Below are 27,435 nucleotides of genomic sequence, written 5' to 3' on the forward strand. Positions count from 1 at the left end.
GTACAAGAACTGGAAGGGAAGGTTACAGCCTCCCTGACACATTTGTCCCCTCTCTGCAATGGAATGTTAGGATGTGAGCACCGGACACATCAACATGTGTTACAAGTAATGCTCCAGTCATTCAACCCATCTTTGGGACTCACTGCCGCCGGAATGTGTTAATGGTCTGCAGTCTAAGAGATTAAAAATGGCAACAGGAACAGAGTAGAACACCCAGAGCTGTCAATTATAACCAAGCAGAGCAGAGTGTTGTGGCTTTGGGAGAGGATTTTACTAGTGAGTTTGGGGTCAAACTATACAACCCTTTGGTGTATCTGCCAAAGGATGGGACCTTTTGAACTACATGCATCTTTTTTTCTCATTGTGGCTCACTCACTTGAGCTACCTGCCTTGTTTTTTTCAAAGATATCTGGCCTCTGCAAGTTGGGAGTTAATCCTTAGCAAGGTTAGCAGATGTGTGGACAGATGCCTTTGTTTTCTGCTGCTAACGCTGCATATGAGGCAGATGCTCTGCCAATCAGCCAAAGACACACACACACCCAATGCTTGTGCCACGTGATTGTCCTGGCCCTGTAGTGCTCTCATCCCAAAGACTGGTCATGAACAGACCAAGGATTGGGGCTTCCTCGTTGACACCTGGGAGTAGCTGGAGCTCTGTCCAGGAGAACAAGAATGCCTGGTGCTGAAAAGATGAGAATGTTGGAGGCAGGAGAAATTCCCTGAAGAGAGCTTTCTGCAAATGGGGAGGGGGTGTACCACTGAAAAGGCCTGTTCTCCCTAGTTCCCCCACCCACCCAATGGAATGCCCTCTATGGGGAGGTTTGCCTGGTACCACGTTTGCCATTTGCTCAGCGCCAAGCAAAGGCATTCCTGTTCTCTCGGGCTTTTGGGGTTTTGATGTGATCTGGTTGTCCTGGCCATGATGACATTTGTTGTTCATCTTGTGGTTGGGTGGGGAAGGAGATTTTCCCTTCTTAATTGATTGATGCGAATGAGCACTTTTAATGCTGACATTGCTGTAATGGATTTATTTATTATTTATTGTGTTTTTGCGTTGTGATGTTCATACTGAGCCCCTACATTGTAACAATGCGATAAACAAATGAATAATAGGGAGAGATGGGGGGGGGCGGAAAGGAAAGAGGTGGTGGTCGTGATCCAGGGCAGGCTGTTTGTTTCAGGCTCTTCCCTTCACCCCCTTTCTGCTGGGGGGGGGGTCTGCTGTCGGGCAGGAGGGAGGCGTCTTGTGCTCTGAGCTTTCAATGGCTTCCGCCGGCTTCCCAGAACCCTCTCCCCCACCACTGGCATTCTGTGCATCACATCGAGAGACATGTCTTGGCATAGACAGGGAAAGCGCATGAGGGTTGTTTTTGAAAAAATGTTTTCTTCTTGAGTTAAATTTGGTAGGTGTAGGAGGATGCCAGCTTTAGACTTTACAGGGGCTCTTTCTGTCAGCGCGGAAAGGGAACAAAATCTATGGCGTATGAGAGGAGCCTGGCTTCCAAGAGACTCCCTTCATGTCTGTGGCGGTGAGGGGTGTGGGGAGCTGGGATAGGATTGGGGAGCTGCTTTGGCGTGTGAGCCCCTGTGGCTGGGTTTTATGGATGCATTTTTCAGCTGGGGACGGGGGTCTGGGAGTAGAAATGGATCTTCCAGCCTGGCGTTTATTTCCTCAGTGCTTTTTAGTTTAAGGTGCTGGGGCTAAAGCTCACCTTCTGATCTGGAAGCTGTGGCCCCGTTGTTCTTGGGACTGAAAGGGTTATGCTCAAAGGCACTCTTTTTTTTTAATCACGGCTTCATGCATCTCAGCGTTCAGCTAAAGCATTCAGGGTGGACTCCTTGCCACGGTACCAGCCTTGGTGACGTGAAGCTTTCCCCCAAAAGCATTCATTAATGATGGCATGGCAGTAGCTATTTTACCTGCTAATTGTTTAATGGAACCTTCCTAGCTTGCCATTCAGTTGCTGTCATTGGCTGGGGTCCATCTGCAGAGGGCTGGAGAGGAAAGAGAACCTGGGGATAGGGATGAGGCAGCATTTGTTAGTGACCCTTCTGCTGTTTGCTTTTGGGTTCTAGACATTTTTGTATTACATGAAAAGTAAGCTCTGAGTCAACCTGGAATCTCCTCTGAGACCCCTCTATAGCAGGAGTTCTCAGAAGTTCCCTCCAGCTCTTACAGATAGGTCTCTGGGTGGTTTTGCAGTAGATCCACAAGAGCTTCTGACTCCCAGTTGGTTTAACCTTGGCAATAACAAAAGGGCCTCTCCTCTTCCCCCCATTATGCTAAAATGGAAGAAAATACAGGGGACAAGGAGCGGTCTTTGTGTGCGAATGGACTGTGAGCTTGGTTTCAGTAATGAAACTAAATTCTTAGGCTGACATGTTAGGATCCAGCTGCCTGCTAGGCCACTATTCCCCCCCCCCCAAGTCTCCTGTGAGTGAATCTCTGGGGTTTCACTATTTTTCTTTTAAAAAATAAAACCCCACAACCCCAAAGTGCCTGTCTCTCTCGCACATGTGCAGAATGAGGCCCAGCTATTTTTTTATATATCATGTTCCCTGGAGTAGCACAGCAACCTCTGTCTTGACTAGAGTCAAGAGTTCAGGTGGTGGCTTCCCAAACTTGCGGTTTGTTTGGTTTTGCTTCTTCCCTAAGTCAGAAGGGGATGGCATGTAAAGAGAAAAGGCCCCTGCCAATTCCTTCCTGAATCAGATGGTGGGCCGCAGAATTTGGGTGGCCCTGAGGAAAGGCCATGTAGCTCACTGGCAGAGTAGTGCCTGCCTTGCATGCCAGAAGGCCCAGGTTCAGTCTCCTCTGGCATCTCCAGGTAGGTCTGGGGAAGAACTCTGGAGTGGCTGCCAGTCAGTGTAAGCAGTACTGATCTCTCTGGAAGGCAGCTTTCTATGCACAAGAGGAGATTTTCGGAGGGCTGTTGTTTTCCACACACCTGGTCACCACAAAACTTGACAGGATAAGCTGTCTCTTCTGAAAAACCACTTGGGAACATGCTAAATACCGCCTCAGAACATTGGTCCATCTGGATCAGTGTTGCCCAAGTTAACTGGCAGTAGTGCTCTGATTTTGCAGGCAGGGATCTCCACAACCTCTACCTGTAGATATTAGGGATTAAGCCTGGGCTAGGGTTAAGTGGGTGTGGTTTGGGGGAAGTGGGCCTCTGGGTTGGCCCATGTGTCAGAGGTTCCCCACCCCGGGTGTGGCAGGTTATGATTCTTGGCGCATTCAAATGGGATGCTTTTCCTTCGTCCCCCCAACCTCCACCCTAGCCCTAGTGCCCAAGGGCAGCATGCGGAGATCCACAAAGGTGGAAGGGGGCCTAATGGTTGAAACTGGAGGATCGAGGGAAGGCAACCCACCATGACTTCATAAATTTACTGCAAATATACTCCACCTTTCCCCGAGGAGCTCCGGGTGGCATGTGGAGTGTTTTATCCCCAAGAACCCTACAAGGTAGATTGGTTTGAGAGGGAGTGGCTGACCAAGCACTCTGAATCTCAGACTGCGCAGGGAGGTCTCTTCAGTCTGTCTCTGGCACTCAGTCTGCTGTACAAGCCTTTCTTAATTCCAGAGCTCACATTCAGTGCCAGAGCAAAGTTTTGGCACAGGCCAAGCGACCAGCAGGAGCAGAGGTCTCTGCCTGTCTTTTTCTCACTCCCGCTCTGTCAGAGCCAGGCCTCCACTGTGTGGGGTGAACGGTACAGGGCTCCCCCCTGAGCTCTGACCCCAGGCCAGCTCTTCTTCTGAGCTGAGGCACACACCACCCATCCCTTCTCCTGCCCAGCAGGGGTGGCGCTATTACTCAGCCCCCGCCCCCTTGACCTGACACAGCCGTGGTGCCTTCTCAGAGTGACAGCTCCCGCCTTTGCCAGCCTGCAGCTCTGGGCTGCCTGCGTGTGAAGAGCGGCAGCCAAGCAGATGGCTGCAGCCACAGCGGCCTCGTGCGCGTGGCACTAATTTGCAGGCACGCTGGCCTGGCCTGCCACGGGCAGCTCGCCGCTGCCTCCGCCGCGGGGCACGGAGTGAGATCATCCATCGCGATGATGTGGAGAGATAATTGCAGCTGACAGGCTGAGAAGTGAGCTGGATTGCTCCGTGGCAGGGGGAGGAGGAAGAGGAAAGAGGCCCAGATCCATCAGATTGAGGAGGGGGCAGCGTGGCTCTGCCTTCCTGGAGGTAACCCTCCTTTGGATACAGATCTTTGCTCTAGCGCTCTTAATACAGCTGCTCTCTGGGAGGGCTAGATTGTCCACAGCCAAATCCAGGTGTGGGTTTAGCTGCAATCTCTCTCTTTCTGTTGCTGAAATGCATGTGCGGTTTTTGAGGTGCCTTGCGCTCAGTGACCGAGCACCCACTTTGCATGCCAAAGGTCCCAGGTTCAATACCTGCTGGTGTCTTCAGGTAGGACCAGGGCAGGGGTAGGCAACCTAAGGCTTGTGGGCCGGATGCGGCCCAATCGCCGCCTCAGTCCAGCCCACAGATGGTCTGGGAATCAGCGTGTTTTTACATGAGTAATGTGTCCTTTGATTTAAAATGCATCTCTGGGTTATTTGTGGGGCATAAGAATTCGTTCATTTCCCCCCACAAAATATAGTCCAGCCCACCACATGGTCTGAGGGACGGTGGACCGGCCCATGGCTGAAAAAGGTTGCTCACCCCTGGACTAGGGTGTCTCTGCTCTGAGACTCTGGAGAACCACTGCTAGTCAAACCTAGATTTGCTTCTCTAAAAAAGAGGTGCTGGGGCTCAGTCATCTGTGTAGCCATCACTTCCGTAGCAAGTGTTGAGGTAGGTGGATAGCCCTCTTGTTGAACTTCCAAGAACTGAATTGTGGTACAGATGGAAAAGCAAGAGAATGACCCTGGACCGATTTGCAGAATACCTTGTCCAGGATCCAACTTTTCTTGTCAGATTCCGGGAAGGGAGGAAGCCTTTCAAAATCTTGCCTTTTTTGGGAATGATTTTCAGTGAAAGTCAAAACAGCTGGTCTAATGCCGCTTATGTTTATGTTAGTTGTATACAATGAAATATTACTACAATGTTCACTGTGCGATAGTAAAAGAAGCCTATTTAAAAACCAAAAACCCAAACCTAGATTTGCTTTTTTTAAAAAAAGAGGTGCTGGGGCTCAGTCATCTGTGTAGCCATCACTTCTGTCTAACCTGATAACTCTGTGACCCTACTGCCTAAGGATGAGGCGGGTGCTTAAAGCATCAAATGGGCTGCCAAAAATGATGTTGGATTACCAGTGCAGTCAGGATCCTGATGATAATGGGAGTTGGTAGTCATAGAATTGTGGAGTTGGATGAGGCCCTGAGAATCATCTAGTCCAACCCCCTGCAAGCCATCCCTTATGGGGATCAAACCTGCAACCTCGGAATTATCAGCACCACATTCTTTTTTTTATAATAATTTTTATTAAAGATTTTACATTACAAAAAAATAAAAAACAGAAAAAAGAAAAAATATCCAACAAAAATTGTTAAAAACAATCCTTCTTTCCATCTCCTTAACTTTCATTTACTTGTTTCTCGGACCTCCTCATACTACCCTTTTTTGTATTCCAAATCAAATTATTAATTCAACAATTTCTTTCCCTCTTTTTGATACCCAAATCTTATTCTTAAATTGTTACAATCTTAGATTTTTACTTATATAAACCCATTTTTTCATATTCTTTTAACCCATCACAGCTAGAAACTGCTTAGTTCCAATCCAACATTATTCTAAAATTCCTTAATTTTACAATGTCTCTGTAAATAATCTTTGAATTTCTTCCAATCTTCCTCCACTGACTCTTCTCCCTGGTCTCGAATCCTGCCGGTCATTTCCACCAATTCCATATAGTCCATCACCTTCATCTGCCATTCTTCCAAAGTGGGTAGATCTTGTGTCTTCCAATATTTTGCAATAAGTATTCTTGCTGCTGTTGTGGCATACATAAAGAAAGTTCTATCCTTCTTTAACACCGATTGGTTATCAGCACCACATTCTAACCAATGTTACTGAGTGAGGATGGGCTCTCCATCCCTGGTTAAAACATCTGGCAGGGCACCGGGTTGGAGAAAGCTGTTGGAGTTGCCTTGGAAGGGAAGGGGTCTCCCTCCACAGCTGCCCAGTGTCAAAGATTCCAGCTCTTGCTGAGTCTCAGGAGTAGCTTCACACACAAAGCAAACCTGGTTCTGGCTTTTCCTCTCCTTGGTGGCTTGGGCAGGGCAGTGGGTGGAGTGATGAGGGGAATGGCAGCCTGCCACCGCAGAGACTCCCCGCCCCTTAGAATTGTATATTAAGGAGGGAGTCTTGAATAGAGCAGCCTCCCGTGACTGGCAGCTGGAGTGGGGGCTCAGTGCCTGGGGTCTCCTCTTGGAGCCCTCTCCACCCCCCTGAAAGCCAGGGGCTGATTGAAGCCCCCACGCTCAGCCCCTGTTGCCTTGAAGGCGGAAGTGCCTCAGGTGCTGCAACGGGAGGGGGGAGCCAGAGCAGCCGCCACCCCCAGCGCTGTCTTCCCTCTTCCCTGTTGATGCTGTCAGAAGGAAGTGGGGAAAGGCTTGCAGGAGAAATAGAGAAATCTCTGCCTTTAATCTTGGATACTTATGCTAATGATGAAATTTCTATTAAGTTTCTAATGATCTTTGTCAGTTTCCTTGGTTTAAAAATAAACCCCCATTAGATCCCATTATTCATGCCATAACAGTGCCATTCATGGTGCGCCAGTGCCGGTATCAATATTTATTTTATAAAAGCAGGGAATTAATGGGATGAGAATGGCGTTGTGGCATTCGTTATTAGTACACCTGGATGGGGGCGAGTGCGAAGTGGGTGGGGGGGGGACAGGGGGAGAAGCAGAAGTGATAGAGACAGCCCGACTCTCTCCGGCAGATCCAACCTTGGAGGCAGCTGCCTTGCTGCTTTCTGGGCTGCCGCAGTGGAAAGGGGAGAGCCCTCCAGGGATCCACAGAGCTCCTGTGTCAGGTGTCAGAACCTCCTTGCTGGCTGGGGAGATTGGCACAAGTTGCCCAGTTTCCTGCCTCTGCATCGGGGGCAGCCAGAGAGGAGGTTCCTCGACACGGAGTCAAATCCCAGTGTTTACCTGGGCAGCTCCTAGAGCTGAAAGCAGCCCTTGGGAATCCCAGGTACCTGGGACTGCAAGTTGAAGAGGTGTCTGGGACTTCCTCCCCCTCTCGCTGCCTTGGGGCTGGTGCACTGTGAGAGAGCAGGTGCTTGGCATGCGGAAGGTCTCAGGTTAAGTACCTGGCAGTATCTCTAGGGCAGTGTTTCCCAACCTTGTGCCTCCAGCTGTTTTTGGACTACAATTCCCATCATCCCTTGCCACTGGTCTTGCTAGTCAGGGATGATGGGAGTTGTAGTTCCAAAACAGCTGGAGGCACAAGGTTGGGAAACACTGCTCTAGGGGATAGGAAGGATCCTAAAAAAAACCACGCTGGCCTCAGTGGAACACCAGCATAAGCTGGCAGGAGGACAGCCCTTCTGCATTCCTCCCCTTCATTTAGCCAGACCCCTGTCCTCTGATGGTGATGGCCACTTTAGTGGAGACTCTCCTCCTCCTCCTCTTGGTCAGTTCTTGTAGATGGAAGGCTATAGACTGTCTGCCTTTTCACCACAGCCCCCTTGTTCCTTGCCCAACTCCCTGCTCAGTCTCTCTCCATCTGCCACTACCTAGCAACACGCCTGTCTGCCTTCACACCTTGACTGCTTGACTAAGGGCTGTTAGTCCACCCAAGTGGCAGCTTTTGGGGGAAGCAGCACCCATTACCAGCTTGCCAGGTCAGCTTACCCTCTTCTGCCATGGAGATGGGCACTTGTGGAAGGCAGTGGGCCTAGGTGGCACCATGCTTGAGGATCCTGGGCCCGTCTCCGTTCTTGCGGCTTGTTGAAATGCACTGGGGAGGAGGGGAGGCCTGGATGTCAAGCTCATCCTCCAATTCCAAGAACTCAAAACGTGTGATGAGGATTCAACAATGATCACCGTGATTTAGGTTGGTTGGAAGTTTCTGAGCAAAAGCAGCATGTAAAATGCTGGATTTTACATGTCAGCACGTCATCATAACCCTCACTTAATTTTTCTGATGTAAGGTTTAGGCTACAATCCTATAGGCACTTATTGACCTAGGAGTAAGCTGCACCAAACTCAATGGAGCTTATTTCTGAGTAGGTACACAAAGAACTGCACTGCACGGCTAGCTGGTGGCCTTTTCAAAACCTGAATCTTCTTAAAATACCCATCAGTTTCCAGTTCTGTGCAGAGGTTTGTTGGAGCTTCCTGTGCAACACCCTGTGACACCCTGACGCTTTGGGGTGAGGATGGGGGCAGCCTTGGTCACCTTTGGATACCTTCATCTGCACTTATTCTAGTAACACAGGAGGCTCCTTTTCCCCCGGTCCACCTGGTTCAGTATTGTCCACACTGACTGGCAGAACCTCTCCAGCATTTCCGGCGGAGGGGGCGGGGTCTCCCCAGCCTACCTGGAGATCAGGGATTGAATCTGGGACTTGTGCCTGCAAAGAAGAAACTCTAGCACTGAACTACAGGCCTTTCTGTCACTATCAGCAGCTGTCAGCTGGTGGATCAGAGCCATCTCTCCTTCCTTCTGGTTTGAAGAGTATAGAAAAAGTAATTGGAACTATGCCATATTAATCTATATTCTTTGTCTTTGTCTTTTGGCTCAGCTGTTTAATGTGGAGCTCCAGTGTTTAGAAACTTTGCATTGCATACAAAAGGCCCCACGAGGTCCATTCCCTGCTGGTAGCATCTCCAGGGAAGGCTGGGAATGTTTCCCTTCTGAAACCCCAGAGAGCCACTGCCAGTCAGTGCTGACAGTTCTGGGCTAGGCAGATTCAGTTGTCAGACAAGGAAGCTTCCTGTTTACTACATGCAGGCCACAAAACCCTTTTCATACTTGTGGACCGCAGGAGCCGTCGGTCCAGCAGCCCACCTTGTGCAAGTCAGGTAGGGGCAGACCACTGACCTGGAAATGATCTGGGCCTCCTGTGTGGTTTTGCCTGGTGTCCACCAGGTCGCTGGACATGACCTAGTCAGTTCCGATAGTTTCTGAGCCGAACCTTTCTTGCAGAGCCTGCAGTGTAGGTCATTGGGCTTGTGCTTAGCGGCCAGGCTTAACCAGGCCCAGTGTGTTATTGGGTGAGGGGCTTTCTAAATATTTGGTGGAGGTTCAGTGGAGTCCAATAAAATTCCTCTCAGGAATCCCCCCAAAATGCCTGCATGCCCAGGACTTGAAAACCCCTCACCAATATCCAGAAAACTCCAGCTTTTGTGGTATCCCTAATTTCCAGCGACCAACCTTGGTTGCCTGGGTAACCGGCCATTTGGGATTTTTCCTGAGCTTTTCCACTGGGCTTTGAGCAGCAGCGAAGGCATCTGCAGGGGACGGGGCTGCATTTCACCATCATTGTTTTTTATTTATTACCTTTTTACCTGCTGCTCAAGGTACTTGCGTGGTTTTCCCTCACCCTCAATTTATTCTGTAGTAACCCTATGAGGTAGTCTTGGCGAAGAGAGTGCAGCTTCCTAATTTAAGTGGCAATTTGGACCCGGGTTTCCCACATCTGACGCTCTGGACACCTCACACTACTCATTTCTTGCCTGGCCTGGAGGCTCTGATCCTATGGAACTCTTCTGGGGTCAGTCTTGTCTCTTGGGAGGTTCAATGTCTGCAATGGTTCAACCTTCCTTCCTTGTGATCTATCTCTTACACACAGCTGCAGAGAACCTGGTGGGCTAGAGGGGGAAGCCCCTGGGGACTGCCCCTGCCCTCAGGTCAGAGTTTCCCCAGCTCCGGTCTTCGTGAAATATCCACATCATGATTAGAAGTCAAATGCTGTCACTTCACTTAGGACTCCTGTCTCTGCCTCAGATTCAGGTGAGGCAGAGGAAGCACTGAGGTGATGGCTAGAGGCAGTCATGCATTGACAGAGGGCCCAGTAACTGGTTTTATTTAACTGTACCTATTGATTGATTGATTGATTGATTGATTGATTGGATTGGATTTATATCCTTCTCTCCCTCCTCATTTAATCCCCACAACAACCTTTGGAGGTAGGGTTGGGCTGGGAGGCAGTGACTGGCCCGAGATCGCCCAACGACCTTTGTGGTCAAGTGGGGATTCGAACCCTGCTCTTCCAAGTCATAGCCCAACACTCTTTACCACGTCTCAACACTGACTCTGGGTGGTTGTGGATTGTTTGTTCAGAGAGATGGTGCCAAGTGAGAGGTCTGCCCTCTCCCCAAAGCTTGCCTTTCCCATGGGTGTGTTTGTAGATCCAGCTTTGGCACTGGAGCGCCAAAGAGCACCCATAGCGTTGACCATGCTGTTCACCACTTGGCAGCTGTTGTATCATTGGCGACCTCCTCCTGGGCAGTGGTCGCTTGGCATTGGTTCTCACAGCTCAGTTAACCTCCAGACTAGGTTAGAATCAGAGGTCACCTAGAGCATGAAACCTGCTCCTGCAATATCACAGGACTGCTTTTGAAGACTGCTCGGAAATGTCTGTGAGCCCAAAATATGACTGACTGGACCAGCCAGTTCAGAGACAACCTCTCTGGCTCCTGCTCTGTTTCTCCTACCGATTCAAAGTCATCCTGGGGCCTTGCCTGCTGAACAGGGGGGCTTCTGCTCAGCTGCGTTCCCTCTCTAGTCATTTGCCGTTTGCACCCTTTGATAGGCAAAGGTACTCTCCACACGCTCCTTGTGGTTTCTCATGCTGCAGGGGTGTGGAGAGGACGCCTCCGGTCCAGCTGGCAGGTCTTCAGGCCCCTCTGCAAACAGCGGAGGAAGCAAAGTGCCTCTTTGCAGCTAAGAGCTCCCTTAATAGCTGAGTGCCCTTGAGAGCTGCCTCCCTCCCCTGGCAGTTTAAGAATTCCCCTTTGAACCCCCAGCAAAGATGCATGCCAGCCTCTCCCCTTTGTGGCTGCAGGGTTGTGGGGCTGCATGGTTTGCCCAGGGACTTTTCTTATCCGCAAAGGGGTCTGGAATCACCTTCCACCCTACAAGTTCCCCTCTTGATCCCAGAGGTGTATGGTGTGGCTGGCAGTCTGCACATGCTCAGGCGATCACTTTACAGATGCCCCTGAGCAGTCCTGGGAGGACAAGATTTTGCTGTTGGCAGTTGGACCCCATCCAGCTTCCTGTCCCACGTGGTGGAGCGACAAGTCCCTTGATGACCAATCCCTCTTCTTGTTCTTGCCATGCTCTGGTTTCCTCCCGCTTCCAGTTTCACCCCCATTTTCCCAGGCCTTAATGGGTGATGAATTATTCATTGCTGCCCCTTTTCCCGCAAAGTCTCTCTGGGAAAGGGGGGGGTAGGATCTTCGCATCTCAGCGATGACCTACATTTTGATTTTCTTTCTGCATCTCTCTACAACTCTCCTTTTACAGAGGGTGAGCAACGAAGGCAGGGGGGGGGGGGGAGAGATTGGGGAATTCACTTCAGGCCCACCCAGCCACTCCCTGTGCAGCATTGTGCTGGGGAAGAAGGCCCCGGGGGTGAATGGCTGTGCCTCCAAAGAAGGGCAGGGCTGCCACTGGTCCTTGCTTCTGAGCTCCTAGTGAAAAAGGAGCCTGAGCAAAGACCTGAAATGTCTGTGCTGCTACAGTGGCTCATACCTCCCACTGGGCGCCTCTCCCCCCCCCCCCGCCCCTCGATGCCACCTTCAAGGTACCCCTGCATCTTCTCCAATTAGCCTAGAGACCGGATGATGTTCAATACCCCACAGCTTAAGAGCACATTGTGTGGCACATATATTTGGGCCCGGCACATGGTTAGAGCCTCCCTTGCAGGACCTCCATTATGTGAAGCCGGCTGCTTTTGGACTACAACTCCCATCATCCCTAGCTAGCAAGACTACTGGTAAGGGATGATGGGAATTGTAGTCCAAAAGCAGCTGGACACCCAAGCTCGGGAAGCACTACTCTATCCACACCACCGCTCTGGCTTTCCAAGGAGGAAGGAACTGGAAACCAGGCAGGAACCAACTCCAGCCATACCAAAATGCAGGGATAAAGAAGACAGATGGGGTGTTACACAAAGGGAGCCCAGTTTCTTCCTGTCCCCTTAAATGGACCGGGGGTGGGCATTATGGCAGCCCATTCACCCTTCTTGTGTGCTAGCTTTGCTGTGGGTGCTCTGGCCTCTGCCTCCACAGGGCTTGCAGCCTATCTCAGCCGTCCTCAGTCTAGTGTTTCAGGTTGCAACCCCCACCCACCAGCCCTGACTGTTGGCCAGCCATGCCAACTGAGACCGCATTCAAAAACATTTGGAGCGTGCTGAGTTGGAGAAGCTGGTTGTCTGAGAGATGGGGAGGAAGAGTGGTGATTGGGGGGATGTTCAGGTGCCTTTCGAGGTGCAATAAGAGGGGGGGGGCCTAGTGAGAGTTTGCTGAAGGAGGAAGCCAGCATGTCTGTGGGTTGGCTGCTGACTGAGGGAGGCTGGGAGAGCGCATTAAGGCCTGCCTGCCTGCCTGCATGTCGTGCACCTTTGCTTAGGATTCAGCCAGTAGGTTGTGGCTGAGCCAGAGCGAAGGAAGGGCCTCTGGGAGCCAGGACTCCTGGGTTTTTGTCTCCAGCTATGAGGACAGAGGAACCCAACATGGTAGGAGGAGGCGAGGGGTCTTCAAGGAGGCTCTATCCAATCCTGAGCCGTGCCAGGCTTCTCTGGAAGGGGTCAGGGCTCTGTCCACTGATCAATACTTGGAACAAGCGGGCTGTGATGGGGGGGAGATTGGCTGAGCAGGCTTAGGCAGGCAGCTGCCAGGAGCCGTCTGCAGAGCTGCACAGGCATGAAATATGCATGAATCTCCCCCACCCCAGCTGAGCGGCCTGCTCTGTGCATGGCACGTTTTGTCTTCTCTCCTAGCTAGGGCCTATTCTGTGCCTGCAGCAGAATTGGGTGGGGGAACAGAGGGCACTCCTTGAGGGTGCAAATTGTCAGGCCCAGGAGGTGGCCCTAATAATAATATTAATAATAATAAATTTTATTTATAACCCACCCTCCCCAGCCAAGACCAGGCTCAGGGCGGCTAACAACCAATAATAAAAACAAGTTGATTAAAATACAATTTAAAAACAAGATTAAAATACAACATTAAAACATTAGGATGCAGCCGCTTCACAGGAGGAGAACGGAAAAAGAAAGAGGGGGAGGGAATCAAACTGGTTCTAAGCCAAAGGCCAGGTGGAACAACTCTGTCTTACAGGCCCTGCGGAAAGAAATCAGATCCCGCAGGGCCCTGGTCTCATGAGACAGAGCGTTCCACCAGGCCGGAGCCAGTGTTGAGAAGGCCCTGGCTCTGGTTGAGGCTAATCTAACTTCCTTAGGGCCCGGGACCTCTAGGGTGTTGCTATTTATGGACTTTAAGGTCCTCTGTGGGGCATACCAGGAGAGGCGGTGCCGTAGGTACAAGGGTCCTAGGCCGTGAAGGGCTTTAAAGGTCAAAACCAGCACCTTAAATCTGACCCTGTACTCCACTGGGAGCCAGTGCAGCTGGAAAAGCACTGAGTGAATATGCTCCCATGGCAGAGACCCTGTGAGGAGCCTCGCTGCAGCATTCTGTACCCGCTGGAGTGGAGAAGGCAGAAATTTGTGCCTGAATGGTACGGCAAAATTGTTGGGTTGGGGGGTGGCAGCAAGGAAGGGGCTGTGCCATTTTCCAAGCTGCAAAATGCCTCTCTTCAGGTCTGTGGGGGGAGGCAGTCATTTGAGGAGTTGTCCCCTTTCCTATTTAAAAAAACGTTCCACAGGTTGAAATTCAGCACAGCGTGGAGAGGGCCAGATCAGGGCAATTCTCCCTGATACTCTCACTTTCTACTTCCATGGTAGGTGTTCATTTTGGGATGGCCACACTTTCTTTGGAGCGTCTATAGAATGTCAATGTCCCATGTTTCTTCCAAGCTCCCTCCACCTTTTATTTGCCTGGAAGGGAAAAGAACACCCTGACATTTTAATTTTATTTTGTATGTTTTTATCATATACAGTGGTACCTTGGGTTAAGAACTTAATTCATTACGGAAGTCCGTTCTTAACCTGAAACTGTTCTTAACCTGAAGCACCACTTTAGCTAATGGGGCCTCCCGCTGCCGCCACGCGATTTCTGTTCTCATCCTGAAGCAAAGTTCTTAACCCGAGGTACTATTTCTGGGTTAGCAGAGTCTGTAACCTGAAGCGTCTGTAACCCAAGGTACCACTGTATTTGGTTGTAAACAAATCTGATATTTTTCCTGAATTGTGGTATATAAATATTTTTGTAAATAAAATAATTGTTGCTGTTGTTGCAAAAAAGGGGACAGTTGTACCTTCTTCGCCAGGTGTGGGCGCTCTGAAGTGCCTCCCTATCCCCCTTTTCCCAGAAGTGTTCAGGGCCATGTTGGGAAGGGGAACTGCTAATTCCTTGGAGCCCCTTCTCTGTTACCTTTACTGGTTGGCAGCGTTTTATCGCCCCATTTATTTTTATTGATCTTTTAATTTGTGCTAAAGTGCTTTCTAAAACAGCCATTTATATATTAAAAAAAATATGCACGTAATAACGCTTAAAATGAAAGGGTGGCATGGTACTAAGGCGAATTTTTAAAGAAAAAATCTTGCCTTTTTCGATCACATAGCATTTTAGCAACTTGCCTCCTCCCCCGATTGAAGTACTTCTTGTTTAAAAAATTCACCCAGAGCTCTGTTATGTTACTCTTCATATTTGCTCAAAATGGCAAAAAGTATTTTTAAAAGCAAGCTGTTCTGCGCAGTCACCTCTTGCAACCGTCTGCTATCAGAGAGAGCCAGAAGACAAAAGTGATCTGAGGGGGGAAAGGCAGGTAAAATGTGAGCTAATCAAAAGCTGAAAAGGAGGCTTCCAGTCTCTGCAAGTCAAACATAAAATGGTCTAAGGAGGAAGGTCCACCTCACAGAGTCAGTTGCAGAACCTGAGGTGTCATGTAAGTTAGCTAAATGAATTATGTATCAAATCTATAAAATTTTCAGCTAGCTTTTTTTTAAAAAAGCCAATCGAGATGCCAGGAAACATTTCTTTCAGATCAAATGGATTGATGACTTTGAAGAAAGACTATTCCACAATAAATTTGGACTTGGAAATAGCAGCTTCCCTCGGGGGTAGCCAGTCTGTGGGGACCGGTGATGTTGTTAGACTCCCATCACCATCACCATCATCACGGTTGTTGGGCCTGCTGGCTGCCAGGAGTCTGACAGTGTTTGGAGGGCGCCAGCAGTGATGTCGAGTGTAAAAACCTCCACAGAAAATCTTCTGAAATAGAACATTTCCCAGTGCTTCATTTTTCCACAGAAAATCTTCCGTTTCAAAAGTTCATTAACAGCACTGTGAATGGATGTCAGTTGCAAATACAAGCTTGGCAGTTTCAAAATTTTTAGCTTTGTTTACTAAACACAGGTAAAACAAAAACGCTGCATTAGATTGTTCTGTTATGGCAGCAGAAAGTATTCCAAAGCAAGCTAAGAAACTTTCTGATGAAAATTACCACGTGTAAATTATCCTCATTTGCAAAGGGCAGAAATTCATTTCCAAACTAACATCACTGGCTACCTGTTCCTCATTTCAAGTTTGTTTGAATTTTAAAGGGACGTGTTATAAACTAATACTTGGGTGGTATTTTACTTCCTGAAGAGCAAGTCAGATATAATCATATACCAGTGCTAGAGATGCAACTCTGGTCATCATCCTAGCATTTTTTTATGCCTTTTGGACTTGTCCAGACCTCACAAATTTATTGGATCTCTACAACAAGTGACATTAGAAAAAAAATCTGTGGCTACAAGTTGCCCATAGATCTATTCGTCAGCCTTCTATATAATGGATATGTAATGGACAAAATATCTGAGATCTTCAGGGGGAGTCTTTGTTCATGGGGTCCCCTGCAGCTCAAACGCATGTCTCGCACCCAGGAGGACCCAGGTGCTCAGTGTTGCGGGCCTGATTCTGTGGAACTCCTGGCTGAGAGGAGACAAGCCCATAGCCTGTGGCTGGAAGGCCCTTGGCCACAGGACCTTTCCTATTTCAGCAGGCATTTTAAGGACGCTTTCTGTTTTTATTATTCATCCTAATTGATCTTCTCCATTGCATGCTTTTAAGTTTTTATGTACACTGCTTACATACTATAGTAATTAAGCGGTATATAAATAGCTTTAAATATAAATAATTAAATACTCCAGGTCATGCATTTATTAACAGCAGCCGGATTGGTTGGAGGTGGAGAAAGATTAAAAACCCACCCAAGATTGATAAATGGCACGTGAAGATATGGAACGGAGCTTGTGTGGTCTGTTGCACCGATGTGGTCAGAGTAAGAGGGGGCAGACAACAAATTGGCCTTTTTATACAGAAATCGAATCTCCATTCTTTTAACGTAAAAGAGGCATGAGCACAATCAGGGAATCACAAATAAGCACCGTACCAAATTTAACAATGGATTTTTAAAAAAGAAGATTAGCTGAGAGGAAATGTTCACTTGTGCATACAAAACATGGCAGGATGTGCAGGCAGGGAGAGCGCAGTGCTGTCAGTTGTGTTCCTGCAACTCAACTTATGGCCTGTAGCAAAAGTTGGATTGTGCTGCCAGGAGCCACCCCTGTCTAGAAGCCCCCAGACAAGGGTACTACCTCATCTAAACTCTGAAGTGGTACCTTCTACCACTTCTGCCTTCTCCTTGTATGGCATGAGTTGATGGTGCCCCCCTGCATGTGTTTACTGGTCGGCCAGTCCCACTGAGTTCCGTCGCTCGTATAGCAGCCTTTGCCTTTGCAGGGCCAAAGCAGCTGTGTGAACAGCCACAGGAGCAGTGTTTGGCCCTGTAAGATAGCCAATGCACACATGCTGCCATCTCACCTGCTGCGTGAGTCAGCCCATTAGCAGAGGAAACAGCAGAGGAGGTAGCTGGCAGAGGTGGGGTGAGAACTAACAGGTTCCTGGGTTCTCAGGGATGGGGAAGGTGCCAGGACTGGCATCCCTTGAGACCTCAGGAACTCATCCAGCCCTTTAGAAAGGGGAGGCTGGTGCCAAGGCCCCCCAGCATGGAAAGGGATGGGTGCTGTTTGGTTTGGGGAGGGCAGTGCGGAGATGAGCCCTCGCCACCTCCACCCTTCCCTGCCCGCTGGCATCTCGCTTGCCCCTCCCAGTGCGCCTTCTTCTTCCCCTCCAGGTTTGGTTGCTGACAGTTTCTGAGCCAATCAAGGAGGCTGACAGAGATGGATGGGTGGCGAAGCAGAGGGGGGACAGTTGGCCTTGAAGGCCGCCTTTGTCGCTCAGAGGAACAGCTCAGTGGAGAGGCTGGCAGGCCATCGCCCCTGCACAATGCCCTTCTCCTGCCAGCTCACTGGAGGGCACAGTGACCAGTATGTGGGGAGTAGGTTTCTCAAGGAGGGTCCTTTGCCTTAATGAACCTCAGGCATACACAGTGAGTTGTGCAGCCATTGTTGACTTCAGAGGTGCTCAAAAGCAGCCCTCTGACGCCCCCCACCTTGCCAGGCCTCTTCCTAACCTCCTGCAGGCCCAGAAAAGGGGAAGGCCCTGCACCTCTTCCTGCCTCCATCACCTCTGTCTCCTTTCCAGTTTGCAGCACACTCTGGAACTGAAGTGAAATTTCACATCAGTTGGGAATTGGGTGAACTGTCAGGACTTTGGTTTTTGAACATTTTTAGTCTTTTTGTTGTTGTTTTTTGACGGGGAAGGGCAAGGCACCTCTGCCTCCCTTTAACCCAAGTGTCTCTGCTTTTATGCCTCCTTTTATTACTGTTTTCTTTACTTGGTTGCTTTGGTTTCCTAAATACAAAAGAAGTTGTTTTGAATGTTCTTGAATTCTGATGAAACAGATTAGCATTTAGAGGAAATGTTTCCTCCTCAACTTGCACCCACAAGTGTTTTCTCCACAACTTCCAGAAACCTCTGACTTCCACAGGAGAAGCTGCAAAGAAGGTTTTCCCCTTTTTCTGGTAGAGATTGGCTGGGGCAAAGAGGTGACTTTTCTTCTGCTGTGTGGGTGGGTGTCACCTCTTGGAGGTATGACCTACACAGGCTGTTCACCCTGTTCAATCTCATATAACCTGCAACAATTAAACACCTCTGTAGCTGAGGGAGAGGAAAGCCCCTATTCCATTTTACTCATTGCTGCAGTTGAGAAGAGAGACCAAAGTCTTCCTAGTTAGTCTAGGGCAGTGGTTCCCAGTTGGTGGTCTGTGGACCACTCCCATAGATATACCAGAATTTTCAAAAGTAGGGGATCCGTGGCTTGGCTTTTGAAAAACAGGGGGTCTGCATTACTTAGCTAATTGGGAACCACTGGCCCAGAGGATGCAGGGGAGGTAATCAGCCTTGCAAATAAGCCCAGCCAAGTTACTTCTGTGCTTGCCTCAGATGAATGGAAGCCCTTTCTCCACAACCACTCGCCTCTTTGCAGGCATGTTAAACAATAAACTGAAAGCTCCCCTCTCTTTCCTGTTCTGTGGGCACTTGAGGCTAATGGAGGAAGCCCGTTGTTTCAGGGGACGTCATAGAAGCTGTCTTATGCAGAGGGCAGAGGAAATCAGGACCTTGGAGAGCTCCCAGTGAGCCCTGCTGGCAGGAAGAAGATTCCGCTCTTGCAGGCAGCAGGAGCCAACTGGCCAGGCCTGTGATGGGGTTGGCGCCGTCTCCTCTGAGGACCTGGATGGGATCTTGCCAGTCTTTATGGTCCTTGATGCCTGTGAGGCTGGAAATATGGAGGCCAATGCAGGAGCGTTGATGGTGGCAGGGCTGCGTCCTGGCAGCTAGGACCCCCAAATTGGCTACTGATGATTCCCACTCCCAAGGCCCCACGGTCAAGGGTCACAATGGACTGACAGAGGTCAGGCAGAGCGACTCGCCTCGCCTCCACTGACCTGCATGGTCTCCAGGCTAGTCATGGAGGGAGGGACTTCCTTGGCTCTGCAACTGGTATGGGCTGGAGGAGGAGGGAGAGCAGGAAGGCCTGGTCACCTGTGGCTATTGTGCAAGTTAGGAAGTACAAGGCTGGACTCAATCCCAGGTGCAGCAATGGGGGTCCAAATGTCTTCCGGTGCTTTTTTTTTCCTGTGGAAGATTTCCAGCTCTGTAAGCCCATTCCAATAGGATGCCAGCCGCAAATACAATGTTAGGAAATCTTGGCATTTTCCAGGTTTTTTTTTTTTTAAGCTTTGTTTACTAAATACAAGTGAAACAAACTTGCAAGATTAGATCACTCTCCAGGGCACCAGGGAATTTTCTGGTGCAGATTGCCCTGTGCAATTTTAAGACTAATTTCATAATTTCCCCAGAAATCGCATGCATCTGCCAGGTCCTCTTACAGGAAAAGAGAAAGCTCTTCAAGGCCCAACTGGGGAAGGTCTCCCTGGAATCTTTTCTTCAAGGGCAGCTGGACTAGAGCAGTGGGGTGAGGACTTCACAGTGTTGCCCAATGTTAGAAACTCACATATATAAGCTACTTGCCAAATGGCACCTTAAATTTGGGGTACAGTCGCCACAATGGAATGTCTAGGTGCCTTTTTGCGGTGTGATATTATTATTATTAATTATTTCATTTATATACTGGTTTATATTTTAAAGAAAAAAATCTCAAAGTGATTTATAATACATTAAAACATCAAATAAAGCAATCCAGAATAAAACAAATTCAGGCTTCAAAGGAAATATTTCAGATCCTTCTCTAAGTGACATTTGCTTTCCCCATATTTATTTACCCACTTAATTTCTAGAACTGCCCCATAGCAGACATAATCTAGGAATCTAGTGTGGTGTAGTGGTTAGAGTGCCGGTCTGGGACCTGGGAGATCAGGGTTAAAAGCCCTGTCCAGTCATAAAGCTCACTGGGTGACTAATCACAGCCTCTTAACCTACCTCACGGGGTTGTTGTAGGGGGGGTTAATGGGGGGGAGGGTAGCCATATATTCCCTGGAAAAAGCGAGATATAAATGCAATAAATAAGCTCTTCTGCTTGCCTGCTTAAGAAAGCAGGAGGGGCCAACCAGGTCAGTTGCCAACCTGGCATCCAGAACTCTCCACACAGTTAGATATGCACCAGTAGCAAAACACACCTGGCACCTGAGGAATTTCCCCTACACCTCACCCATGTGCCATCGGCTGTGCTCCTCTGGAAAGCCCGTCCCCTCCAAAGACCTGGCTCTCTAAGCTGAGGTGTCCGCATGTTTGCTTTAGCTCAGGGGTCAGCAAACTTTTTCAGCAGGGGCCGGTCCACTGTCCCTCAGATCTTGTGGGGGGCCAGACTATATTTTTTTTGGGGGGGGTGTTGAACGAATTCCTATGCCCCACAAATAATCCAGAGATGCATTTTAAATAAAAGGACACATTCTACTCATGTAAAAACACGCTGATTCCCAGACCGTCCGCGGGCCGGATTTAGAAGGCGATTGGACTGGATCTGGCCCCCAGGCCTTAGTTTGCCTACACATGCTCTAGCTGCTGCTGCTCTACTTGCATTGCTTGAATGTGACTTTAGCTCACGGGTTGGCCAGGACTGATAGACGCTGTAGTCTGAAACATCAGGAGGGCACCGTGTTGGTGAAGGCTGCTTTAGGTGGCTGTTGATCACAAACCTCTTTCAGAAGCCATTATTAATGCACAGTTGATATGCGCATAATCACGGGGCTGGAAGCAGCCCTGCTGCATGCGGGAGGGGGGGAGCTGTATAACTATAATTAATTTCTTGTTTTCAGTATTTCCAGCAAAAACCTAAAGCACATTGGTTACAAAAAATCTAAGCCATGATGCTAAGATAATGATCAGATGATGGGTGGGGGGCGGTGTAAAAAGGGTTTTACATTTGCCACCCGCCACCTCATCTGCCACACCTCTGGGTACCAAAATTTGGCCTACCGTCCCAAGCCTATCTTTGGCATCCTGAGAAGTAGCCTCCATTCTCTCCCCCCCCCCACATCTTGGGAGCATGATAGGCTTGAGCCCCTTCTTTAGGGAGCAACTCCACACATAAACACAGATCCTGCTTCTGTTGCCTGACTAGCTGGTTGTCGGAAGCCGAGGCAGTGGGGCAAGCTTCCAGTCTACACTGGTCTGCCAGGCTAGAGGTTACAACATGATGCCTGTCAAGGCCATGTCCTGAGCTGCTCCGAGGACCAGATGAGGCTGGCTAGTTGAAGTGGGGTCCCACCGCCTGTTTAGGTTTTCAGCTTTAGACCCCACCACCCAATTCGCTTGTTGTAGTCCTTCTGCCTGCCTGGTCAAACAACCCACCTCTGTCACCGAGGATGTGAGGTGCTGAGGTGGCCAGGGAAAGCCAGCCACTTAGTTAGCTTGGCAGGATTCTTGGAATGGCAGAGGCGTGTGCCTGGTGCATCTTCAGGCAGCTCTGGGGAGCCTGTTGAGGCCCTCCAGCTCCCACCATCATCCTTGAACATGGGCCAGACAGGCTGCTTGGAGTTGGGAGTCCATCCACCAGCATCTGGGGGGCTTCCCAGGTTCCCCTGGCCTGCTTTGGGGGCTCACTCCTTCCTCCCCATGAGACACTCAGGGATGTTGGTAAAGGCAGCTGTTATTCCAGAACAGACAAAGGTGTCAGCTTGATGGAAAGGCATTGGGGGTTCCTGGCCAGGAGAACCAGAAAGGCAGCCTGAGCGTTTGTATGTGAGGAGGAGCCAGGCTTGAGGGGTGATGGATGGCCCTGCTGGAGCCCATGCCTCAAGGAGGGCTGAGCGGAGGGCTGGGTAGCCAGGAAACGAATGGGCCTGTCTCAGCCCTTATCCCTCCCTGTCCATCATCCCTCACACCCCCAACCTTGTTTTTGCGGCAGAGACGGGCAGGGGACATGAAGGGGCTATCCTGGTGGGGCACTTGGGCATTGCAAGTTGAGGTGGAGGTTACAGGAGGGTGCCAGAATGGGGGCTTCCAAGGTCTATACCCAGCAGTTATGTGCAAAAGGTCTGAGCTATGCTTCTCCCCATATGGTCCTGAGATTTCCATTCCCCAGATATTGATAACTTCAGCGGAGAGTGCAGATAAGACCCAAAATATGACAGATGGAGTCCCTGAGCATGGATGACTCCCTATATTCCAAATTGATGTCTATGTCCCTCCAGACTCCCATCAGAGGTGCCCCCCTGGGTTAAAAGCAAATAAAGAGTGTGAGAGAGCTGGATGATAGCAGAAGCACTCTGCACATGTTCCAGCACACTCATCACCATTCCTTTTGTGCTACGTGTTAAGCAGCTGTGCTCTGGTGAAAGCGAGCCAAGTTGAACCCTACCCAGAGCAGCTTGTGAGCAGTCCGAGGGACCTCCAGTTTTGTCCCTGAAGCTCTGCCTTTCGCACCGGCAGGTGAAGGATCCCAGAGACTGCACTGGACCTTCCTCTCTGACTTTTCTCTTTCTTCCTCTTTCCAGCTGGGACGACATACATTTTTGGGAAGGGCGGGGCGCTGATCACCTACACGTGGCCTCCCAATGACCGCCCCAGCACACGGGCCGACCGCCTGGCCGTGGGTTTCAGCACGCACCAGAAGAACGCCATCCTGGTGCGGGTGGACAGTGCCTCTGGCCTCGGGGACTACCTGCAACTCCACATAGTAAGGATGGCAGAGGGGCTGGGGGAGGGAGGGAGGGAGAGGGTTGGTGGGGAGGGGATCCAGGTGGTGGGGGGGCCTGATTTTTCAAATAAGCTCTGGGTTCAAAACTGGTGCAAATGACACAAATCCTGGGAAACTGGGTTGTGAGGTGAGAAGAGACAACTGGTGGTTGTCCAGTTTCAGATGTATGTTTTCCCAGACACTCACAGGGGGGCAAACAGAACACATCTCCCCACTCCCACCCCTGCCAGCTCATGAATGGCTGCTGGCAATATATATATATATATATTGCCAGCAATATATATATATATCATTTTCTCATTTTACAAATATTTTAACAAAAAAAACCAAAATCTTTACGTAATCAATCTACATTTCCCTCGACTTTCCTCCCTTCCTTTCTGCAGTTACATATTTTATGTCTGTTGTTACTGCAGATCCAATTCAAGCCCATTTTCTAATTTCCCCTTTTTGCTATTTCTTTCTGCACATGTTTATGTCAATTCTGCTAATGTTTTAAGTTGTTTACAATACATCTTCAAATAGTCAATAAATTTTCCCCATTCTGTTTTAAAAAGTCTCTCTCCTTGGTTTCTTATTCTTCCGGTAAGTTTCACCATTTCTGCATATTCCATCAATTTTAATTGCTAGTCCTCCTTGGTTGGAACTATTTCTTCTTTCTATCTCTGGGCATAAATCATTTGGGCAGCCACAGGAGCGTACATATATAATTTTTTCTGTTCTTTGGGTACCTCTCCACCAGTTATACCTAAAAGAAAAGCTTCTGATTTTTTACAAAAGCTATCTACAACATTTCCCCCCCAACTCATTATAAATCATTTCCCAGAAAGATTCTGCTACCTTACATGACCATCACATATGGAAAAATGTACCCTTCTTCTCTTTACATTTCCAGCAGATATCTGGTTCTGACTTATACATTTTTGCTAATTTACTAGGAATCAGATACCACTTATACATCATTTCCATATGATTTTCTTTTATCACATAGCACACTATAAATTTCAAATCCACATTCCACAATCTTTCCAATGCTGCCATTTCAATATTATGTCCTATATCCATAGCCCAGAATCATTGATGATTCATCTTTTGTTTGCCATTCTAACAGTGTTTTAGAGTTGAGACACTACTTTTTGATTATTTAGCAGGTCTTTTTAGTTGAGAGGTTTGATTTGCAGGTCACACCCCTTTCCTCACCCAGATGGGCCTATTTCATGAGGAGATTTGGCAGGGACTGAGGCCTGAGGGTGGGTTGCCACTTCTGGGGTTTGTGAAAATTACCCCACCCCACCTCCGCTGTCCCATTGTACATCTTCAACTTTCAGTTTCTTGATGGGCAGTTCTAGATGGTTTCTGAAAGTGTGGACCATGTTGCTCTTGCCACCTTCGCTTTGGCAGGAGCGAGTGGGGGGCTTGGAACTTCAGTTGCTGAACTGTGTTGCCTTTCACATTGGACTCCAGTGGGATGGAACAATTCAAGGAGAGACCATTTGGGCCCTTCCATGCTGTTCTCTGTCAACAGACGATGGCTGGTGTTTGTGCACACACACACACACACCCCACAGGTTCAGCCCTTGATTGTTTCTGTCCAGACCTGTATCCAAACCAGTCTTTTCATGTATCCAAACCAGTCTTTGCATGAGCTCCCTTAGAGCTCACCCCTTCAGTCCCAGTTTTTTCCTGTATTCTGGGGTTGTGTGCTGACAATCAATGTGCCTTTCCCACATCACCAGAGTGGGGCACAACAGACCCCTGGCTCTTAAAAAGAGATGTCCTGGAGTCAAATCCTGCCATTTTTCATTTCTGCCCCAGAGATGTTGGCACTTGCTGTGGTCCTGCCTGGAACTCTGGATGCGCTCAGACACAGCATCCTCTCCTACCATTTCTGCATCCCTTCGCTTGGCTTGGCTTGGCTCGAAACAAGATCAGTCCAATTTGCACACTGGAGAAATAGGCCCTGCAGGGAGCTGCCCCGCACCACCACTCTGCATACACTCAGATACCATCTTTGCTTTTGACACTGAGCATTCCTTTCAAGTCCCTGATTTCAGGCAAGAAAAAAGAGGGGCTGTTAGGACAGGATTCCCACCCCCATGGTATGTGTTGCTGCTGTTGTTTAAAATATATTATTCTTTAAAAATAAATATGGGGAGACGTTGATGGGGTGTATTTGAGTGGGCCTGCACGTTGCAGCGGGGGTGGCCTGCCTCCTTCCCTCTTCTGCTCCCGGGTGATGGAGGCTGGACCCCTTCCGCTTTTCCCTTCTGCCTCTCCCGATCTCTCCAAGCAGGGCAAACTGATTAATTCCGTGCCCTGTGTGAACGCAGCGTCTCAAAACAGGCCGCAGGCACCCAGTCCATCTCTGTGTCGTTCCTATTAATATTTATGCATTAATGGCTGCGCATGATATTGGGAGAGGAGGAGGAAGAGAGCTCGTTACTTAATGAAATACTCATTGCCCGGAGGGGGGAGCAGGATGCAGGAGGCTAATTTCTCCCTCGTGTGCATGGCTGTGGTCGGGCGCCCTGGATGGCGGAGTGCAGAGTCATCTCTCTTGCTCCTTCTCTGAGCTGCCATGGATGCAAATCGACGTTTCGTTGATTAGGTTTGGGTATGTCTCCAGGTATATGGTGGCAGCCTCTCTTTTCTCCTGTGGAGTGTGGGTTCATTTTCCCCCCCTTCGAGGAGACAACATGCCTGGATGAAGTCTGCATTTTGTTTCAGCAGGACAGGCATTCTGCACAGATCCTGGATTTGGGAGAATTCAAGCCGATGGCCTGAGACGCAGCCAATTGGCAGCCTCCTCCTCACAAACACACACTTCCCTTTTATGTAAGGCTTTGGCTGCAGCTCACCATGAGCCAGGGCTGGTGTGTTTTGGGGGGGGGAACAAGCAGCATTTGGGTGGAGACTGCCCCATCAGCTCTCCTTCACCCCTCCCTTGGCTCAGCCAGGAAGAACAAAACTGCCATGAAGCTTAGCTAGCCATGGTATCCAAATCCAGGGCGTTGTTTGCGACAACCTCAACAAGTTACAAATCTGTCATAGCTGAAGCCTGGCTAGAGTTTGGGCGTTGTGGGAAACCAAGCTGAATGGCAGCTTCCAAGCTTGTTTCTCTGCATCAGAGAAAGAAAGAAATGGGAGCAACCAAGCAATGTAAACCATGATAAACCAGAAACCCTGGCTTATTGGAACATTTAAAGCGAGCCGTGAGGCGGGGGCCTCCCTTGTTCTCTTAGAATGGCAATGGCACCCACCTGAGAGGTGCCGGAACTGAATTCCGGTGAGTTTGGCTGAAAAAAGCCCTGATTGCATTTCTTTTGCATGCCTCTCTTGACCAGAGGCAATCCCTTGGGCTGAATCCCTTCTGTATTTGCCCCCTCCCACCTGTCAATCACCTGACACCAGACATGGAACAAGTGAAGCTATGGATGCCAAGGCTTAGAGCGGGCTCATTATGGTTCCTTTCCAGCTGCAGCTGTAAGTTGGCACTGCTTGAATGTGGTACCTTTTCCCGCCACACTGCTTTCCACGGGAACAGGCACCGTATTCCCGCAGCACCAAATTGAAGCCATGGCTTCAGGAGAGCAATCAGGCTGAGCACATTCTTAAGCCTCAGCAGCCAGGACTACATCTGCCCTTTGCTTAGTGTCAGGTGACAGGTAGGTGGGTGTGGCTTGGCCAGACAGCCTTGCAGGCAGCAGCATGGTGGGGTGATGATGCTCCTTTTTTGGTTGGTTGGTCAGTGCAGTGCAAGCTCATTGGCCAGGAACTCCATGTTGACTCTGCTGGTGCATTTGCACCATGCAGGTCTTGCCACCTGCTCCCTCTTCTAGTAACCGGCAGAGACATGGCCAGCCACAGGTCAGTAAGCAGCGCCACCCCACCCCACTGTCTGCAACTCCTTGTGGGCCAAATTCAGGAGCAAGCCTAATTGGGCCTGGCATTCCCCATTATTAGTCTACACCCAGAAGCAGGGCCAGCACTCTGTGCAGAATAAACCGTACCTGTTACTTCTCATGACTTACCTAGAAGTTACAGCTCTGTTAGCTCAGCCTAAGATTGCATTAGCCTTGTTTGTGGCTGCATCACACGGCTGACTCGTGTTCAGCTTCAGACCAGTTACAGTCCCAAGCTTCTTTTCACTGAGATCTGCCATCCTGTGCCTTTCTCTGGAGGTGTGGAGATGTTAAGTCTCCTTCAGCAAAAGCAGCGAAAAGTCTTTTGGCACGTTAAAGACACAACACATTCATTATGAACTCATGAAACCTTCTGCCTAAGTAAAATGATTGGTCCTCAAGATGCCACAAGACTCTTTGCATTTTGTTTGTTCGTAGCTGTTTTTACTTAAATGTAGAACTTTGATTTGGCCCAGCTGGATTTCATGCTATGAATTTCACCCCAGCTTTCCAAGTTGTCCGGGTGATTTTTGAATTGTACAGTGGTACCTCTGGTTGTGAACGGGATCCATTCCGGATCCCCATTCGCAACATGAGCAGAACGCAACCTGCGTCTGCGTGTACACGGGTTGCAATTCACCACTTCTGCGTGACATCATTTTGAGCGTCTGCGCATGCGCGAGTGGTGAAGCCCAGAAGTAACCCGTTCCGTTACTTCCGGGTCGCCACGGGATTTATCCTGAAAGAACATAACCTGAACCGAACGTAACAAGAGGTATGACTGTATTCCTCTTTCCCAAAATGTTATCCCCTCCTTGTCCTCCCAAGTTTGGTAGGCAGAAATACAGAGAGGGGCTGGTACAGAGTCAGAAAGTGAGTTTCATGGCTGGGTAGAGAT

The 27,435-nt window shown here is 49.3% G+C and overlaps 1 protein-coding gene across 27 annotated transcripts in view; it reads left to right on the plus strand.

Moving 5' to 3' along the window:
• NRXN2 (neurexin 2) overlaps window positions 1-27,435 on the plus strand; it is a 345,065-nt gene that overhangs the window by 240,441 nt on the left and 77,189 nt on the right. For all 27 annotated transcript variants that reach the window (XM_081892963.1, XM_081892967.1, XM_081892964.1 and 24 more), the window contains one exon: window positions 22,433-22,614. In XM_081892963.1, the coding sequence (XP_081749089.1) occupies window positions 22,433-22,614 (182 nt within the window). The remainder of the gene's footprint in view (window positions 1-22,432; window positions 22,615-27,435) is intronic.

The sequence above is a fragment of the Podarcis melisellensis genome (assembly GCF_964234715.1).
Source record: "Podarcis melisellensis genome assembly, chromosome: 16".
In the NCBI taxonomy this organism is placed as follows: Eukaryota; Metazoa; Chordata; class Lepidosauria; order Squamata; family Lacertidae; genus Podarcis; species Podarcis melisellensis.